Source organism: Macrotis lagotis, chromosome 3 (assembly GCF_037893015.1).
Source record: "Macrotis lagotis isolate mMagLag1 chromosome 3, bilby.v1.9.chrom.fasta, whole genome shotgun sequence".
NCBI lineage: Eukaryota > Metazoa > Chordata > Mammalia > Peramelemorphia > Peramelidae > Macrotis > Macrotis lagotis.
Genome location: NC_133660.1, coordinates 278,996,055 through 279,015,402, shown reverse-complemented (window position 1 = coordinate 279,015,402; position 19,348 = coordinate 278,996,055). Strand labels below are relative to the sequence as shown.

General features: G+C 51.1%; 1 protein-coding gene across 8 annotated transcripts in view; it reads left to right on the top strand.

Moving 5' to 3' along the window:
* The window catches only part of ANO1 (anoctamin 1), a 132,266-nt gene that overhangs the window by 15,510 nt on the left and 97,408 nt on the right, over window positions 1-19,348 (top strand). For all 8 annotated transcript variants that reach the window (XM_074230871.1, XM_074230870.1, XM_074230867.1 and 5 more), the window contains exon 2: window positions 10,883-11,085. In XM_074230871.1, coding sequence (XP_074086972.1) covers window positions 10,975-11,085 — 111 coding nt within the window. In that variant the 5' untranslated portion in view covers window positions 10,883-10,974. The remainder of the gene's footprint in view (window positions 1-10,882; window positions 11,086-19,348) is intronic.

Genomic DNA, 19,348 nt, shown 5'->3' with positions numbered 1-19,348 from the left:
TAGCATATTGATGATGATAATGTCAAGAGGAACGTGGCTTTTTTCCCTTTGGCTCAGCGTCGAGCACCCTCCCTGAGACAGGGACTCATTTGTATCTTCATGTCGTCTTGCCAAGGAATTTAAAAATTGTCCTGGAAGAGTCCCCTGAGCAAAGATTTTTCCCCTCATTTGTCACATGCAAATGGAGAATCCGGTCCATGGCCACGCTCCTTGGACAATAAGGGAAGTGGCGCCAGCCAGCTGTCGTGTGGCCCTCCCGTGTGACTGGCCCTGTCCCAGAGCAAGGCTCTGAGCTACAAAGCCAAGCCCAAGAGCATCAAAGGCCAAGACGTTCAGTGTAACAACATGCATTGATTAGGCGCCTGCTGTGTCTTAGAGGAAGACAAAAGCTGTAGAACTCACCCATAATGACAGAAGAGGTCTGGTTTCCCCACTATCTCTGATGCTTACCATCCATGCAGCCTCAGGCCAGGCACTTCCCTGGGCCCCAGAGAGATAGATAGATAGGTAGATAGATAGATGGATGGATGAACGGACGGATGGACAGACAGACAGATAGATATACAGACAGACAGACAGAGATAGATAGATAGATGATAGATATAGATAGATAGATAGATAGATAGATATAGATAGACAGACAAACAGATGATAGATAAATGATAGATAGATTGATAGATGATAGATGGACTGACATATATATAAAGATAGTCATAGATATAATTTCCCTGGGCCTCAGTTTACACACACACATACACATACACACATGTGTGCGTATGTGTATGTATATATATATGTGTGTGTGTGTGTGTATATATATATATATATATATATATATATATATAGAGAGAGAGAGAGAGAGAGAGAGAGAGAGAGAGCATTGAATTAGAAAATAGCTTTCCCAACATCTATTAATTGTCTACTGTGTGTTTGGTATGATTTTCAATGTTGAGGATAGTTCTCTACCTTCAAGGAAAGGGGAAGAGGCAGCATGTAAATACCTTGTATGTTCTGATATGTACAGAGAAGGTAGGAAGTAATCCCAGAGAAGAGATTTGGGGGGGGGGGTACAGGAAAGAAGAGAGCATTTGAACTGAATTTGGAAGGCAGCTGGGGAAGAGGCAGTTCCAAAGCACAGAACTAGGAAAGGAAGACCTGTAATGAAGATCCTGCAGGGAGAAGAGGTTCAAGGATGAAAGGTTGAAAGTCCAGTGAGCTTGGCAAGTAACCCAATCTTTCCAAGCCTCAATTTCCTCATCTGTAAAAATGAGGAGATTGAATGAGATGACTTCTGATGGAGATGGCCTGGAGAGGGCAGCTATGTTTTATGAGGAACTGGAAGGCTCTAAAGGACCATCATGGGGAGAAAACTTTTGACCCAAGAAAGCATAGATGGGGGGAAGGTGTCATGAGGCAGATCCTCCTGATTAAATCTTTTTCCTCAAGTGGAATGAGCTGCCTCTGGATGCCTTCTCCCCCCCCACCCCCCACCTTGCAGATTTCAAGTAGAGGTTGGATGGCTACGTGACAGGGAGGTAAAAGGGAATTAGACTAAATGGTAGCTGAGAGGCCCTGGACGTTTCGTTCTTGAGATCCTTGATGGCAGAGGTCAGAAGTGAACCCGGGTCCCCTGACATCAAGTTTCTTCTTGCTTCTTCCATCAAACACAATGGTGTGGTAAGACTCAGGAAAGAGGAGAGCCATGGCCTCTCCTCCAATACTCTCCTCTCTCCCTCTTTAACCTCCTCATGGTTGGCTGGAGATGACTGATGGGACTCTTGGGATTGGCCTCCCAGGATGGAAAGGAGGTGGGAATGGCTCCATGGCCAACAGAATGACTGCAGCCTGGCTTGGGTCAAAGAAAGTGGCCCCAACGTCATGTAATGACCTCTATGTGTAGTGACCTGAGATATATTGTTTTTGTTGTTGTCATCTTCAGTTCTAGCTTTTTGTGACCCCATTTGGGGGTGTCTGAGCCAAGAGCCTCAACTGGCTTTGTCATTTCTCCAGCTCATTTTACAGATGAGGAAACTGAGGCAAATGAGGTTAAGTGACTTACCCAGTATCCTACAACTAATAAATGTCTAAAGTCAGATTTTGACTTGGGAAAATAACCTTCAGAATACACCCTAGGAGCCTAAGGCAAAGGGGAAGTGACTTAGCCAAGGTCACACAAGAGATTGGATAATCTTTAGATCTTCCTTCTCTCCTGATTCCAAGTCCCAAGCCCAGTCCAGCACACTGGGATGCCAACCATTTCTTTTTTTAAAAGATTTTTGAAGGGAGGAGACAGTGGGGTAAAGTGACTTACCCAAGGTCACATAACTAGTAAATATCAAATGTCTGAGGTCAAATCTGAACTTGCGTCCTCCTTTCTCTAGTATCACTGTTCTATCCACTTCACTACCTAGCTGCCTCTCTTCCAGCCATTTTTGAAACCCATCTCCTAAGGTACAGATTGCTTGGCATCCATGTGCCACCACAGGAAAACCCAGACTACTAAAGTATCCAAAGATCAGTTAGTCAATCAACAAGATATATTAGGAGGCTAGACTATGCCCAACCATCCACTGAACTGGGGGGTGCAGCAATGAAACATGGTGGAAGGGGAACGTGTGAAAGGCCTGGGGCAAAGGTCTGAACAAAGGCATCTCAGGTCCTTGGGATAATACTTGGTATATGTGGAAGGTCTGGCAGTGGTTGGGTTCTGTGCCAACTGAACCAGCACCTTGAATATATGGTCCTATGAGGAAGCATGGGAGACATGCTATTGGATGGGCTGCTCTCTATAGTCTTGAAGAGAATATCCACATTGGGGAGATAATAGGCATACTGGAGATGTGCTCTGAGATCCTCTACACTCATTGCCTGTGTGATGTGGGGCCAGCCAAATGATCAAACCTCAGTTTCCTTTTGGGTCAGTATAATAAGAGGGTTTGACTAGCTGGTCTGAAAGCCCTCCTGGTCCTGCTGCCCCTCAGATCTGGTCCCCTCTGTCTCTCCAAGCACAGTGTCCCCCACAGACTGTTTCTGTCCAGGAAGCAGATTGCTGCAGATGGGGCTCAGGTCTTTTTGCCCCTATGTCTGAAATCTGGGCTGAATGAGGGTGTTGTCAGACCGAGCTTTGGGTCCCTCCTGGGCTGAGGTCATTCTAGGGATGGCAAGGGGATGTTAAACAATCCGTTGTCAGGGCAACAGTGTGTCACATCCTTGGCATGGGGCCCTTCCCTAGGAGTCAGAGAGAAGGGGCTGCCAGAGCAGGAGGAGGAGGAGGAAATGAGCTGTCAGAGAAAGAGTCTGCCTTGACACGCCAATCTCTAAAAATGGACAAAGGCCGAGCTGCCTCCAAAATGGTTTGGCAGGTTTTAAAAACCGATGAGGCAGGAGGCAAGGACTGAGCTGGGGCCTCCAGAGAGGAAGGTTGACCCTGGTGGGGATGTCCCTGGGCTGGATTCCTCCTCTGCCCCCTCACATAGCCTCCTCATGTACTAACCACCTATTATGGGTCAACCACAGAGTGGGCACCCCAGGGGGAAAGGGGCAGAGGAGTCTCCAAAATGACTAATGCTGGCCAGGTCCACAAAGGGAGAAAAATGAAAACAGAAGCTCCCCATACATAAAATTTTTAAATGTTCTGCAAATGCTCATTATTCACCTCCAGTGGGCAAACCCTGTCCTTGGACTGTTGGAGAGGGATGGAACTCTGGAAAATGAGATGTCTGCCCTCAATTTCCTTAGGCTTTGATGGGGGGTGGGGTTGGAAGGAATAGTCCATCCATCCTTCAAGGTCTAACTCAAACACTACTGGAGGCTAGGTGGGCACAGTGGTTGGAGCACTGGTCTTGGAGTCGGGAGAATGGGAGTTTGAGTCCAACCTCAGACACTTGACCACTACTAACTGAGTGGTCCTGGGCAGGTCACTTCACCCTGACTGCCTCGCATCCAGGACCATCTCCAGTTGTCCTGATTCCTATCTGGCCCCTGGACCCAGATGATTCTGAAGGAGAAAATGAAGATGGGGACTTAACCCAGCTCCCCACCCCACATTCAATCCAATTCATGTGCTTGTCCTGGAATCACCTTCTTCAAAAAAAGGAAGAACAAACATCATAACCCAAATGCTAGCTCCTCCAAGAAGCCTTCCTGGAGTGTTGGGGGATTGTGGGAATTGATCAGACCTATCAGACTCCAGCCACCTTGCCTTTGCAGAGGTGGTCATGGGACCCCTTCCCTTCCTCATCTCATCCTTCATTAGGGCTTGGCCCAGGTACTGCCTCCCAAGATGAGCCACCTTCCCTTGTTACTGCCCTTTCCCTTCTCAGACTGTTTCCTTTTTTCCTGTGCATCCTGCAGAGAAGAATGGAAGCTCTTTGAGGGCAGGGTTGTTGCCTTTTTATCTTGGCATGCCCTGGGGTTGAATCTGTGTTTGGTGCATGGTCTCCCATGCCCCCTTGCCCTTCCTCTCTCTTCCTATACTTTGTCTCTGACTTTCCTAGAGCCTTCCCCCACTCTTCCTGGGACTGGAATTGTCTGGGAGCCAGGAGCCAGACCTTGCTCATCTAGGGTTCCCCCATGGTGAAGCCCCCCCCCCCAGTGCAATGAGATAAGGGTGTGGAACTATTTGGGTGGAAGACCCTCATGCAAAGCAGTTGTTGATGGCAAAGGACTAGGAAAGAGGAAGAAACCAGGAGCTCAGGAGAATCTGAGGCAAAGATGGGGAGAGAGAGAAAGAGGGAGGGAAGAAGGAGAGGGAGAAGAAAGGGAGAAAAGCAGAGTGGGGAGAAAAACAGAAATGGGGGGGATGGGGCAAGGGAGAGGGAAGAGGGAGAGAGAGATGAAGAAAAAAGAAATAGAGAGACAGAGATAGGGAGGGGGGAGAGAAACAGAGAAAGAGGGGTAAGGAGAGAAACAGGGGGGGAAGGATGGAAGAGGGAGAGAAGGTGGAGAGGGATGGAAAGACAGAGAGGGAAGGAGGGGTGGGGGAAAGAGAGGGAGGAGAGAGAGGAGGGGATCGAGGAGAGGAGGGCAGGGGAGGAAAGAGGAAGGGAGGGGGAGAGAGGAAAAAAGAGAAGGAGAGACTTTATGACTGGGAGGAATCCTCCGGGCTTCATGGTAGAGTTGACATTTGAATAGCACCTGCCATCTTACTAGATAGACTTACATACTCCAAACATTAACTACTAAATATTTCTTATGAGGATCAGAAGCAACAGTGTGAGTAGTGCTTAACAAATGTATGTTCCCTTCCCTTTCTTGCCTTGCTCTTTCTAATTGATTGGATCAGATTTCAGTGACCAGGTCAAACCATACACCTCCCTCTCTCAAGAAGCTTCCTTGGCTCCCTATTGCCTCTAGAAGTAAAAACAACTCCTCACCTGGCACATGAAGCACAGTAACGCTTTCTAAAGGGAACTTCATTGCTTTATAAGGGTTTTAGAACTCTTTGAAGAAAAATCTGAAGGGAGCCAGCAAAGCCCACTAGCCTCTTCCAAATATTCAGCTGGAAACCCTGAACGTGAGTTAATTCATGCTGATCTAGTGACTGAGTTGCTCAAGATGAGTTTGATGATTGGGTTCCATTTGGACGAGTTTCTCCCACAATTTCCATCCATGTGAAGTGGCCTCACAGGCCGACAGTATCTGGCAGGAGGAAATGAGGCTTCTCACCTGCCTTATCTCAGTAAGAAACATCCATGCCAGGTCTTCCCCAGGTGCAGGGCTTTTGGCAGGCTCTGGGGTGGGCCGGGCAGCTGCTTCTCTAAAGCTTGTTTATTTATCAGAACCCAGAAGTAACTGTGGCAGGATAGCCAGACGAGGGCCCTCACAATAGGGCTGAGTCACTGGCTGCTCATTCCTTCCATGGCCTTCTCTCCCCAAGCCTTTGAGTCTGCGGCTCTGGGGAGCATCCCCCACCCCCATGTGCCTCATTCAATGGAAGATATTGTCCCCACTCTTGAAGGGACGCAATCAGTCACCATGTACCATGCCTGGCCACTGAGAGGCCAAGAGATCATAGATTTAAAGAGTGTCAGAGTGAAGAGGGACCCTATGGTCCACCCAGACAAAACTTCCCTCCATTTTTATAGATGGAGAAACTGAGGCCTAAAGAGAATGCAGGACTTTTGAGGTCTGAGGTTCCCCACCTCCATCCAAATCTTTCTTATGTTATCAGAATCAGAGCTGCTTCCTTGGACCAAAGCTGTTTCGCGGTCTTAGGTCCCTGTCAGTTCAGAATCACACTCTAAGGTCTCTGTCAGTTCAGAATCTATAATGAAAAGATCCCATGCCTCTCTGGACCCTCATTTCTCTTCTTTAAAATGAAAGGATAGAACCGAGTGACCTCAAAGGGCCCCACCAGCTTTGAATCTATCACCCCTATAATCCTGTTGCTGTCTCCTTGGGTTCCAGTTGGATCCTCTGAAATGAAATGATCTTTGAGGTTCCTTCTCCAAAGGAGAGAGAAGAAGCAATTCCATTTTATTCTCTGCCCCCTCTCAAGTTTCTTCATTTTCAAAATGGGGACAACCTATCCCATGAGCTCCTTGTAAGGAAATTGCTGTCTAAACTGCCCTCTGAAATGTTAATGGTTCTGGGTCTTGGAGGGAGAAGCTGAAGGAAGGCAGTGTCAGCCCCTGAGCTGGCCAGAGAGAGTACCTGGAGAGGTTTTGCCTTTGAATTTGGCAGAGAGGGAGAGCTAAAAAGCAAATAAATTCTCCAGGGCCATTCCTCCCTGACATCAGCTCTTTTAAATGTGGAGATCTGCTGATGCTTCAGGTTTCAGATTTCATTGCTCCTTTTTTGTCAGAGGCCACAGACCTCTGGGTAGGGGCATCCTGAGGGGGCTCCTCTGTCCATGGAGCCCCCCAACTTAGACTTAAGTTGTTCTGAACCAGATCATGGCAGGTTGGACAGCATCCAGCCAAGGCTGCCAAGGCCAGGTGTGACTATCCTGGGAACCTGACCAGCTTTGCCCAGTCCCAACTCTTTGGTTACTTCTTGCTTCTCTGGTGCCTGTGAAATGTTAACTGAGGCATTCCCCCCTTCCCTGAGGGTCTGCAACATCCTCAGCCAGAGTTGAAGAGCAATTTATCGAGGTAGAAGAAGGAGGGCACAGCAGGGAAGCTCTGCTAACAAAGGGCGCCTTTGTTCTATCCAAATTGGCTTGCTCTCCCTCTTCCCTGAGGCAGGAGGGAAAGGCCTTCCACCAGTTTGTGGTACCAATAACATTTAGCGATTACTCCAATTTAGCCTATTCAATAGGTATTTAGGTCCATCATTGATCAGGCCCAGTCCTCACTGACCTGCCATTCCAAAACCATTCGGATCTTTCTTGAAGTTATTTCTCTTCTTCAGTGTAGGCCCATGCCTTGGGCTTGTGAATTCTATAGTAGTGATTTTTCATTCAATTCAAACAAACATGATTTCAGGACCTTCTAATACCAGCCACGTTCTGGGACTTTGAAGGCAGAATATAGTCCTTGGGAATATGTGTGTATGTGTGTGTAAGTGTGTATGTGTATTGTATATGAATATGTGTGTGTGTGTGTGTGTGTGTGGCCCAGGGTTCTATGTTCCTGTGTATCTGTATCTTTCCTCATTCCCTCCAATCACAGGCCTTGGATAAAGGTACCAATGGCGCATCAAATAGTCCAGTTATTATATAGTAGGCAACAAATTCTTGCTGCCTGGCCAGATGATAGAGTCAGTATCCAAAGGGATCTGGACAGACTGGATTGTTGGGCTGGACCTAATAAAATAAAATTGAATGTCCACAAATGTAGCCTCAGACTTATGTGAAGAATCCAGTGCCATGGTCCCAAGCTGGGTGGAGGCAACAGTCTGAAGGAAAGGGCTCTGGGGAGGTCAGTGGACTGAGCAATGGAAGGTGCCAGCCTCATCAGCCAATGGGGTCTCGTGTGGAATGAAGAGAGTCCACCTGGTCTCCTCCAGGGACAAGGAGGTAATTGGCCACCTCTGGAGACCTGTCCTTCACCCTAGGCACCACATTTGACGAAGGCTGTTGGGGGAAGCGTGTAGAGAACGGTAACTAGCCAGCTGAGGACCTCAGTCCATGTTCTATAAGGCTCAGCTGAAGGATTGGTCTTTTTAAGCCCAAATTAGAGCAGAACTGGGGGAGGGGACGGTGCTACCAACAAAAAGAGAGGGCCTGGGTGACCCCCTGCACCCCTGGGACTTCTTTTGCTCTGAGATCTGCTTCATTCTCTGCTGTCATGGACAGTTCAACACAACAGGATTACACAATCTTGCTTGTTTACCAACAAGGAGATCAGCTTGCACAATGTTGTTACTTTTATTTGGGGGGAATTCTTACCCAGCGTCAGAAACTTAATTTTGAACAGCAGAGGCCTCCCCTAGCTTGATGGATGAAATTGTCTGGAATCAATGATGAAGGAACTTCACATCCCCATTTGACAAATGAGGAAACTGAGACCCAGAGATAGTGAGGAAGGAACTTCCCCACCTAGTAAAAATGATTGGTCTGGTCCTGTGATTTCGTTGGAGCTCCAGAACTTGGCTCTGGCCCATCCCCTGCCACTTCCAAATACTTGCTTATTATGTGAGACTTATGAAATAACTCCCCCAAGGCCTGTCACCTTGAAGGTGCCAGTGGGGAGGGGAGGAACCCTTGTGGGCTAATCTGAGAACTATGACTCTGAGGCCTTGGAAAATGTGTGCGTTCAGCCACTGGTATCTGTCCCAAAAGCTCACGATTCCAATTCAGTTGTGGACCCACTAGACGAAAACGATCTCCGGGGACATCGACCTCCTATCTCCTTTCCAACATATCTGACTGACCATCTGGGTCAGCCTCCCATCACAGGGAACTCACCGTCTCTTATTATTCGGAGTAGCTACCACTCCTTTACTTCCCAAGGAAGGAGAAGGCTTCTTGTGATGCTTGAATGAGCAGTTGAGAAAAATGGAAGTCACAAAACCAAGCAGAAAGCCCAAACAGCTGCCCCTAAGAGGGGTCCCTCCCCAAGCCCACCTTTACACACCCACCTGCTGCTCGGCTGCTGTTCGTGGTCTGGGGGTAGGGTGGGCAGTAAACTCTGACCTTAGCATCACTGGGAGAGAGGATGGGCTAGCCGGGGCTGGGGACTCGATTCCATCCTCTGGCTCCACAATTTGTTTACTGACTGTGTGACCTTGGATATGTAGCTTTCTAGGCTGACTCGAATGGAAGGTGTGATTTCTGAGTGTGAGCTCCTGTGAATGATGGAGTTGCTTTCAATTAAACAGTTATAGTTTGTAAGCCAACAGTCCTCCTCCCACAACCTCCTCCCCAGCCTCCCCGGGCCCCAGGGGCCCTCCTCCAGTAGAGGGCAGACTCCTCTGTCTCTTCCCAGTACAGTTCTAAAGGGTCCGCTATTTGCACTGGGGCTTCTGCTCTGAATGCAGTGGCAGGAAGTCCCTGCTCGCTTAAGGAGTGAGGAGTCTAATGTGTGTGTGTGGGGGGGGGGGGGGCTGACCTGAGACAAGGCCCACCGAAGTAAGAAGAGAGGAGAGGTGCAGGTGAAGGAGGGCTGGGAGGTGAGAGCAGGGGGAGGGGCTCAGCCAGACAGGTGCCAATTACAGATGGGCTCATCCCCCAGGGCCACATGATGGTGAAGACTGTTTGGTGCAGAGCTCTAGAAGTTTTGGTCCTGAGGGGTGGTGGGTAACTGCAATTTGATGTCAAATCTGCCTTGTGAACTGCCCTCCTGATTGGAGAGTCACAGGGGATTTTAGCATCTGAGGAAGAAGGTAGATGGGGCAGCAGGGATGATCACCTTCATTGGACAGATGAGCAAACGGAGACCCAAAGTCTGTGAGGAAGGAAGGTCCCCACTTGGCACAAACTGTGATTTCAGCGGAGTGGGGAGCCCTCAGGGAGGAACCTTTCCAGACTGAGCCCTTCCCTTCAGTTTCTAGTCTTGGCATCTCCTGAGGCACCAAGAGCTATCCATCTGAAGGAAGGAGCTGGGGCTTGAATCCGGGTCTTCCCGATTGGGGTTGGCCAGGCCCACTCTACATTTCTCTGGTTAATGGTTCCGGCATGAAATGAGCAGCTTAGGGCCACTGGGAGGTAGGGAAGGTCACCGAGTGACCAGGGTCCCGGCTCTGGGTTGGATGAAGTTAGGAGGAAAGGAGTAAGCGTTCATGGGGGACCCCTTCCAGGATCTCTACAGACCTTGGGTAAATCCCTTATGGGCCCCAGGCCTCAGTTTCCCCTCCTCCAACCAATGATGGTCCCTTCCACTTTTATGCCTCCCTAGAAGATGCCAATTGACTGGCACCATGGGTCAGCCCCAAAGTCAGCCACCTGTCCGGAGAGCTCCAGAATGGGCAACTCTGCCCGTGAGCCTCGCAGCCCCCATAAAATAGCCTGAAGCTAACGCAGGGGGCCTTCTATGACTGAGGGGAAGGGACCTGGGCTGGGGGGCCTGCCAGACACACCCTACAAGTGGGTCCCCTGAACCATGCTTTGTGAAAGGCGAACTGCAGGAGGCTGGGTGTTGGGACACCCCAGGAGGATGAGCCAGCCGGAACCCGGGGAGGAGGCTGTGTCCCCCCCACTGGCCCGCTGTCCGGGGCCGGTGTCCCCCAGGAACAGGGCATTCTGGCCTTTCCCACATGGGTTGATGGCTGAGCTGACTTGGGTAGGAGGCCGAGAGGCTGCCCAGATGGGGGAGGCCCTCCGAGAGAGAAGGGCCTCGTGCCCGAGGGAAGGCAGGCTCGGGAGGCCCGGGGAGCCCAGGGGCGCTTCCTTGGGGCCGGGCAGGGGCGGGGAGAGGGCGGCTCAGCCAGTGCGCGCGGGGAGGGAGGGAGGGGCCGGGGCGGCGCCGGCTGAGGCTCCCCTTCTGTCTCCCGCGGCCAGAAGGAGCCGGCGAGGTGCATGGAGAGGCCGCGCCGGCCGCCCCCGAAGCGGACTCCCGGGCCGGCCTGGGAGAAGCCCCGAGCTCCGAGGCCATGAGGGTGAACGAGAGGTACTCGGCGCTGCCCGCCGGGGCCGACCGGGGCGTGCACATCATCAACATCCGCGCCATCGACGACCTGGGCTACCTGCAGGCCGAGGGCACGGTGAGTGCGCGGGGCGGGCCGGGGGGCCGCGGGCTGTGCGGGCCGGGGGGCCGCGGGCTGTGCGGGGCGGGGGGCCGCGGGCGCGGAGAAGGCGCTGTCCGGGGCGGGGGGGCCGCGGGCGCCGCTTGGCTCGGCCAGCCGGCCGGTGAAGGGGGCTCCCGGGGCTCGCTGGGGCCTGAGCTCTGCCCCTGCTGGCCCCCGGATTCCCGTCGGGGATCAGAGGGGGAGGAGAACTAGAGACACCCTAAGGCGCGTCCACCACCTGCTTGGCAGAGGCGCGGAGGGGGCATCCTTCGGTCCTGGGTCCGAGTTTATCAGAAGCTCACTTATCAGACGTGGGTAGGAAAGAAGTGGCTCCCCGGGGGGGGGGGGCGGGGGGGCGGGGGGGGGCTTGGACTGGCAAGTCGAACCCCCTCCCTCGACTTCGCTTTCCTCCCTCTTTATGGGAGCTGGTCGTGGGGGAGAGAGGCACTCCCTTTGCCAAGGTCTGTATCTCCCTCCCCACCTCCCTTCCTGGTCTCCCGAGGTCCCAGGGGAAAGCGGGAGGCAGTTCCCCTGGGACTACCAGGGCCACTTCCCTCACTGCCCCTCGTCCTTCGCTTCGGGCTGAGTGGAGTTGGCTCTGCCAAGGCTGGACAGGCAGTTCCCTCTTGGGGGCTTCCCAGCGGCATACTGGCCCTCCTAACCTCTGGGGGCCAGAGGGCACCTTTCCTTCCCAGGGACCCAGATGCCCTGTCCCAGTTCCCTCAGAGATTCCTCCCAGAGTTCACCTCCCAGTGAGCAGGGTTGGGTGACAAGGCAGCCTGTGCCTCTGTCTCCCTGTGCCCTCTCTGTGGGCTTCCCTGCAGGGTCTGACCCGGACTGCCAGCCACTCCCTCAGAGCCAGGCTGGTGAGGGAGGAGCCCCAGGGCTGCTCTGGGGAGAGCAGAAAGTTTTAGGCAACTGTCTTCCAAACACCCCCTTTATCTCTGGGAAGGAGGCTGAGCCAGCCTGGCCAAGGGCCTCCGAGTTCGGGGACTTATTTACAGCTTGGGCATCTCAGCCAGTCACGAAGAGAAGTGCCCAAGCCCTCTTGGCTTCTTTAGCTAGCTGAGGCACACACCAAGCTTGGCCTTCTTTCTCCCGGGCTGAGCCGCTGCTGGGGGATCTTCCTTGGGACTCTGCATCCAAGCAGGGGAAGCAGCAGCAGCCAGCCCTCTCCTCTTACACTGAAAACACTTGGGGCGGGAGAGCCTTGTGCCAGGTCCCACTCGTCAATCTGACCCCAAAGCCGAGCTTCTTTGCCCCCCAGCACGTGGTTCAGTTCCGTTGGAACCAATAATCCCTCCTGTGCGCAGTGATTCGGAGTCCCCTCCCTCACTCTCTCAGACATGGTGGCCAGCAGAGCTAAGAATGTGGGGGGCTGGGGCAGGAGCCACAAAACTCGCAAACCACCCCAAACAAAAAAGCCCTGCCATGCTGGAAGGGAGAGCGGGGAGAGGGAGTTATGTAACTCGGCAGTGAACTGTGGGGAGCAGGGCCAGAAGGCGCGGACAGATGAGGTGACAGGGCCCTGACCTTTAAGAACTGGGCAGCTGGTTCTAAGACTGGACTTCCAGATGCCAATCCTACCTTTCCCACCTATGACCTAGAGTTCGTCATTTCCTTCTTTTGTCCCTCAGTTTCTTCCTCTGTAAAATGAGGCTGATGAGACTTTGGGGTTCGGTTCTCAGAGGTGTTGAGAAAAATCACAGCGGAGCGGGTCACATAATTTGAAGCAAGGAGGATCTTTGGAGATCATCTGGTCTCCCACTTTTGGGGGAAACTGAGGCTCAGGGCAAGTTTGTGCTTCTTGCCCAGGTAGGCAGCTATTAAAGAGAAGACCTCATATAGCTGAGTTCGGGTTCTCTGACTTGAGTCCCATGATCTTCCCACTGGGCCATTCCGGAAGACAAACTTAGACAAACTTTGCAAAGACCACCCAAAAGGTGTGTTCATTTGTGGGGGAGAGGGCAAGACTCAGAAGAATTGATGCTCTGAAGCTTGAGCAAGGGAGGTAGTGCAGCCAAGGACCTCCTCTATCCAGAAGACTCAGTTATCTGGAAGTAAAAAAAGACTTCTGAGCAACCAAGGGATGCCACAAAGCCCACACATTTTTCTCATCAGAGAGCCCTCACTCAGATCTTATTTACTCTTTGTTTACATATGATTCTGACGTGTTTGGTTTTTTTTTTTTACTTTCCTAGCCAATAGCAGATTAGAAACCAGAGAGGAGCTGCTCAGGATGGTTCAGTGGTCTTGGGCTCCCTCCTGCACCGACTTTCAGTCCTTTCTCTTTCTCTGTCTTCCTCTTTCTCCCTTCCACATCTTCCCTTTTTCTTTTGATTACCCTACTGACAATCCTGAATCAACAAGAAAAGGTTAGATTGTTTATTGTCCTCTCCCTAAATAGGCTGGGAGGCTGTTGCCTGGGGGAGATTTTTTAGAAAGACTTCCATCCCCAAAGCTTAATATAAACAATGGTGAGCTCCTCTGATTGCCAAGGGCTGAGACTGCACTTGGTGAGCATGTACACAACCCTTCGCTATCAGAGGTGTGGTGAGGCTCTGCTCACCTGCCACCCTCTCACTGCGGGCCCCTGCCGACACTGTGCCCTTTGGATCCAATGACCCTCCCCATCTCACCTTCCTTCCTTTGGGGTCCAGCTCAAATGCCCCTCTACCCCCTCCTTAACACTCTCCAGTTTGACTTCTCCTCCCTCCAACCCCAACTTTTATCACGTGATTGTAGACATGGCCCACCAGTAAGGAGCAATAGGGGGCGCTGGATCTGCCATGGGGACCTCTGACTTGAACACGTACCAGCTGTGTGACCCTAGGCTGGCCATTGACCACTCTGGGCCTCAGTTTCTTCATCTGTACATTTGGGGAAGGAATATTTACCCCTTTTACTTCATGGAGGTATAGAGAAAGAGATTTTAAATCTTAAACTCTTAATGTGAGCCCTTGTGAGCTCCTAGGGAGCATGCCCCCCCCATGGCCTCATCTCTCAGGATTCCCCAGGGTGGGAGCAGGTGCTGAAGTAGTGTTTCCTGCACTGAATTTGAGAGATAAACGAGGTGCTGCTTTAACTCAGATTTTAGTGACACCGTTGAGATATGACCTTATCCCCATTACGCAGTCCAGGACCCCACTTTTTGTCTTAAAAATTCCTAGGGGAGAAAAAGCAACCTTTAAAACTGACCAGGGGTCAAGCCAGCCCAGACACATTTCCTACGTCGATCTTTTTATTAATAAATCTTTCAAGGCTCCTTCTTCAGTCTTTAAAAATTAAAAACCTTGAAGTGTATGCTGTTCTTTCTGCCCGTCCCTCCCTGATTTCCCTCTCCTTCTGTCTCCCTGGGTGTTCTTCTCTCTTTCCCCTCATTTTCTTTCCTTCACTTTCTTCATTTCTTCTCTCTCTCTCTCTCTCTCTCTCTCTCTCTCTCTCTCTCTCTCTCTCTCTCTCCTTTCTCTCTCTCTCTCTTTCTCTCTCTCTCTCTCTCTCTCTCTCTCTCTCTCTCTCTCTCTCTCTCTCTCTCTCTCCTTTCTCTCTCTCTCTTCTCTCTCTCTCTCTCTCTCTCTCTCTCTCTCTCTCTCTCTCTCTCTCTCTCTCTCTCTCTAACTCTCTCTCATCTCTCTCTTCTCTCTCCTCTCTCTCTCCTCTCTCCTCTCTCTCTCCACTCTCTTCTCTCTCTCTCCTCTCTCACACACACACAAACACACATTTTTCTTTCTTCCTCATTTTCTCTCTACCCTTTCCTTTTTCTTTGTTCCTTCTCCTTCTCTCTCCCTCTCATTCTTCCTTCTTTGTCCTTTTACTGAGGCCACTTTTGCTTCTCTCTGTCAGTGTTCTTTCTTTCTCACATCCCTTCTTTCCTCTCCCTCTCTACCTGTCTTCTTTCCTCTCCCTGCCACCCCCCCTCCCATAGAGACCTATCAGCCTGGAAGTGGTTTTGCTTATCTGCAGATAGTTAGATGCTTTATCTCTTTGGATCATTTCCTCTTGCCTGGAGGCGAAGGGAGGACCCGGTTTTATTTTTCCAGGTCTGTCTTGTGGGATTTCCCTACTGACCTCACCTCCTCTAGTGGGACCTTTGTCTGATGGCTTCCCACGGACCACCTGTGCATCCACATGGGGGGGGGGGGGGGATAGTGTTCCTCTAGGTATTTAGCATTCCCCACATACCAGGGCAGGTAGGGGGAGGGGAGCAGTGTGAGGGAACAGGGTGGGGTGCAGTTGGTGTCTCTTAGCCCTGGCTATTGGTGTTACTTTCTTTTCCCATAGAGAGAAGGCTCCCTCCAGACTAAACCTGTGCTTTCATTGGCAACTCCCACAAGGGGGAAACTTTCTCCATTAGATTTGTCTAGCCCCAACCTCTGTCCTGATCTCCACTCTCACATCCTAATCTGAGTCATTTCCACCTGGACATCCGAAGACGTCGTTTCCTCCACATCCTTCCTCCTTTTTTCTTGGGGACATCCTCCATTCCTTATTTTCTCACCTCCTGGATCTAATCAGTTGCCACATCCGGTCTTTTCTCCCTTTCAAACATCTCTCCCCTCTGCTTTGCCCTGCCCTGCCACTGGCCTCCTCACCTCACACCTGGGCTATCGCAAGGGCTGCTGGGGCCTGTCTTCCTCTTCTCCTCCACACCCTCTGGCTTATGCCTCCCCCCAACAAGACCCCCCCCTTCAGATACTTTCCCTTACTGAAATGCTTCCCCTCCTCATCTCTAGGCTTCTTTCAAGGGCCAGTGAGTCTTACCTTCTAGCCACTCCCTCTAGCCACCAGTTAGAACCTTTCCTGTGTGGGCAATCACCACTCTTTGGTCTTCCCCATTGGACTGTGATCTCTGAGAGCAGAGACTGTCTTTGGCCTTCCTCTGTATGCCCAGAGCTCAACACAGGGCCTGAACCTAGCTTATTCACTCACGGACTAACTGACCAAGCGGCTGCTAATACAGGTTGTCGCCTTCCTATACGTCTTAGAGTTCTGGGAACAATCAGAGTTTGAGTGACTTGCCAAGGGTCACACAGGCTCGATGAATTCAGGTCTTCAGTGGCCTTCTGCCCACCAAGCCACACCACCTCTCACTTTTCCTATGATAATGCCACATCTGGGACTCTGCCCACCAAACCACACTGCCTCTCACTTTTCCTAAGATAATGGTGCAACAGGGGTGCTGCCCACCAAGCCACATTGCCTCTCCCTTTTCCTATGATAATGCTAAAGGGTGCTACCCATTAAGCCATACTACCTTTCTCTTTTCATATGATAATGCTACAACAGTGGTACTGCCCACCACGCCACACTGTCTCCCTCTTTTCCTGATAATGCTACAACAATGGTGCTGCCCACCAAGCCACACTGCCTCTCTCTCTTTTCCTCTGATAATGCTACAATGGGGACCCTGGTCACTAAGCCACACTGTCTCTCTCTTTTCCTATGATAATGCTACAACAGGGGCACTGCCCACCAAGCCACACTGCCTCTCTTTTCCTATGACAATAATCATATACCCCAGCACTTTAGTATTCACAGATCACTTGATGTGCATAATCTCATTTGATCCTCCCAACAATTATGTGAAGAAGCTAGCTCCTTCCAGAGATGACTCACATGCTCCAATGTCTTTGTGAGCTCATGGACTCGGGAGTTCCCTTGGACACTGGAGACTCCTTTGCCTGCTCATGTCGACTGGGGCAGCCAGTTCATCCTCCCATGCATGCTATACTTCCCCGATGGAGCTATTTGCACCTCATTCCTTCAAATTCCTGCAGCTGGCTTATACCCCCATTTCATAGGTGGGGAGCCTGAGGCTGGGAAGTTAAGTGACTTCTCTAGGGTCACACAGTTGTGGGAATACAAGATATCATATTGGAGTCCTGATTTTTACAACTCCAAAGTCAGTGCTTTATCTATCCAATTGAGAATTCAAGTATGTGCCACATCTTGTGGAGATCTATGTGCTTAGACAGTCAGATTTCCTCCTCTTCATATGCTTTGGCCTGGCCTTGGGCTTCTGCCTCCCTCTATGACCTGTTCTAACCCCCTAGGATAAGCTGCTGGAGCTGATTAAACTTCAGAGCAGGAGTCCGGAGGCTTGCAGCACTCTGGAGGATTAACCCCCCTGTTGCTCAGAGAGAGGCCTTGGCTTTCCTCCCCCTCTCCTCCACTACTCTCTGTCTATGCCTCCGACCTTACACTTTTGCCAGAACTGCCAAGTAAGCTGTCCGGGCAGGGGCAATGGTAGAAAGCTCCAGGAAGGATTGCTGGCCTCCTTTGATTCTACTCCATGAGGGCAAGGCCATGGGTCATGGATCATGGATCTGGAGCAAGAAGGCATCTCTCCAGCCCTACCTGCAAGGACTCATGCAGGTGCTGAGCTGCAGGGAGAAGGGATAGACCACTGCAGGAGACCTTTGGTATGTGGCCAGCCCTAACCTCCATATCTAACTGCCTCTTCTTCATTTTAGATAATCTGTGCTAGAAATCTTGAGCTCCAACTAGCCAGAATAGAGCTTCCCACCCCCCAACTCCCCATTTTTTGCTGTTGAGGGTATGACCTTGGCCCAGTCATTCAGCCTCCCAAAGTTGGTGTCATCATTCATGCCTAGTTAATGCTTACCCAATGTATGCCATGTTCTATTTCTACCTCTAAACCATCCTTTGCATGAGTCCCTGTCTCCTCTGTACTGTCATCATTCTGGATTAGTGCAAGGGCTGCTGGGAGTGGGGGGTCCCCCACCCTCCAGTTTCTCCCCACTTCAGTCCCACTTCCTCTCAGCTGCCAAAGGATCTTCTGTTGGACATTCAAAGCTCTCCTCAGCCTACTCTGCTCCTACCTTTCCAGTCTTCTTCCACCTTACTCCCCCAGTTCTCTGCAATCCAGTTGACCTGACCTCCTGTTTCTTCCTCATACAAGAGACTCTCTCTCAGCTTCTAGCATTTTCTCTGGCTTTCCTCATGCCTGGAATCCCTTCCCTTCTCTTCCCCCCCCCCAGCTCCCCTTCTTCTTTCCCTTCTTGCCAGAAGCCTCTTCCAGGTCTCCCCTTGCCCCCAAGGATGACGCCTTCCATCTCCTCTATGTCTCTATGTAACTTACCTAGTTATTTCCAGGTGAACTCCCCCATAGACTGTGAGCACCTTGAGAGTGGGGGCTACGTTTATATATATCTGGCACATAGTAGGTGCCTAAGTAACACCACCACTGGTTAGGGCCACCCACTGCATAGCTCATAAGTCTAAGGATGTTTTTCCTTTGATTAAACCTAAATCTGCTTCTTTCTGACTTCTCGCCTCCCCCCCCCACACTCCTGATTCAGCCCTGGGGAGCAGAACCACAAGACTGCTTCCTCTTCAAGTCCCTTGATCATAATGACCCCCTAGACCCCAGTCTTTTCTTCTTCATACAAAGTTCTTTCATTCGTCCATATACAACCACCTCCCAAGGCCCCTTGCCATCCTGGACACCTTCTTCTGGACTCTTCTCAGCTTAGTGATACTTTGAAGTTATTGTTAACTAGGATTCATTGAGCTTAGCCCAGGGCCTCCCACAGTGTAAGTCGGGTGAACAAAGACAAGCAAGGTGCTGTCCCTGCCTTCCAAGAGCTTAGAATGGACCCAGGGTGTGATGATGGGGCCATTGGGAGGCATTTATAAAATAGGTCTGAGATTTAAGAGGCGGGTTAAGGGTCAACTGACCCTTTGAAGGAAGGGGGACATTCAAAGAGGAGGTCAGTAAAGGCTGTGGTCTAGACAGGGGTCAAAGGTGTGTAGGCACCAGTGGAGAATCCGAGTTTGAGTGACTATACAAGTCAATGAAGGTGGTGATCTAGGCTGGGCATGGAGGAAGGGGTCAGGTACTCAGGCTTTTAAAAGCCCCAGAGAAGGGAGCTTCAGGTTTGATCCTGGAGGAAGAGTAAGGAGATTGATGGAGGCAGGCCTGTGCTCAGGCAGAATCACTCAGCAGCCACAGATGAGAGTGGATCGGACTGGGGAGTGTGCAGGGAGTGAGAGCAGAGGTGGAGCTTAAAAGGGCAATAATACACATGTGTTTGGATAGCGGGGAGTGAGTGAGAGCAAGAGGCTATTAAGCAGCTACTACAGGCTAGGACCTGTGCTAAGCAGGCATATAGACAGAAGAATCAGGGCATCTCTTAGAAGAGGGATCAAGACAGTCCTCGGCTGGGCTCATGTTCTAAACTGGAGGCCAAGGAGGACAGTGGCACCCCCTGATGCC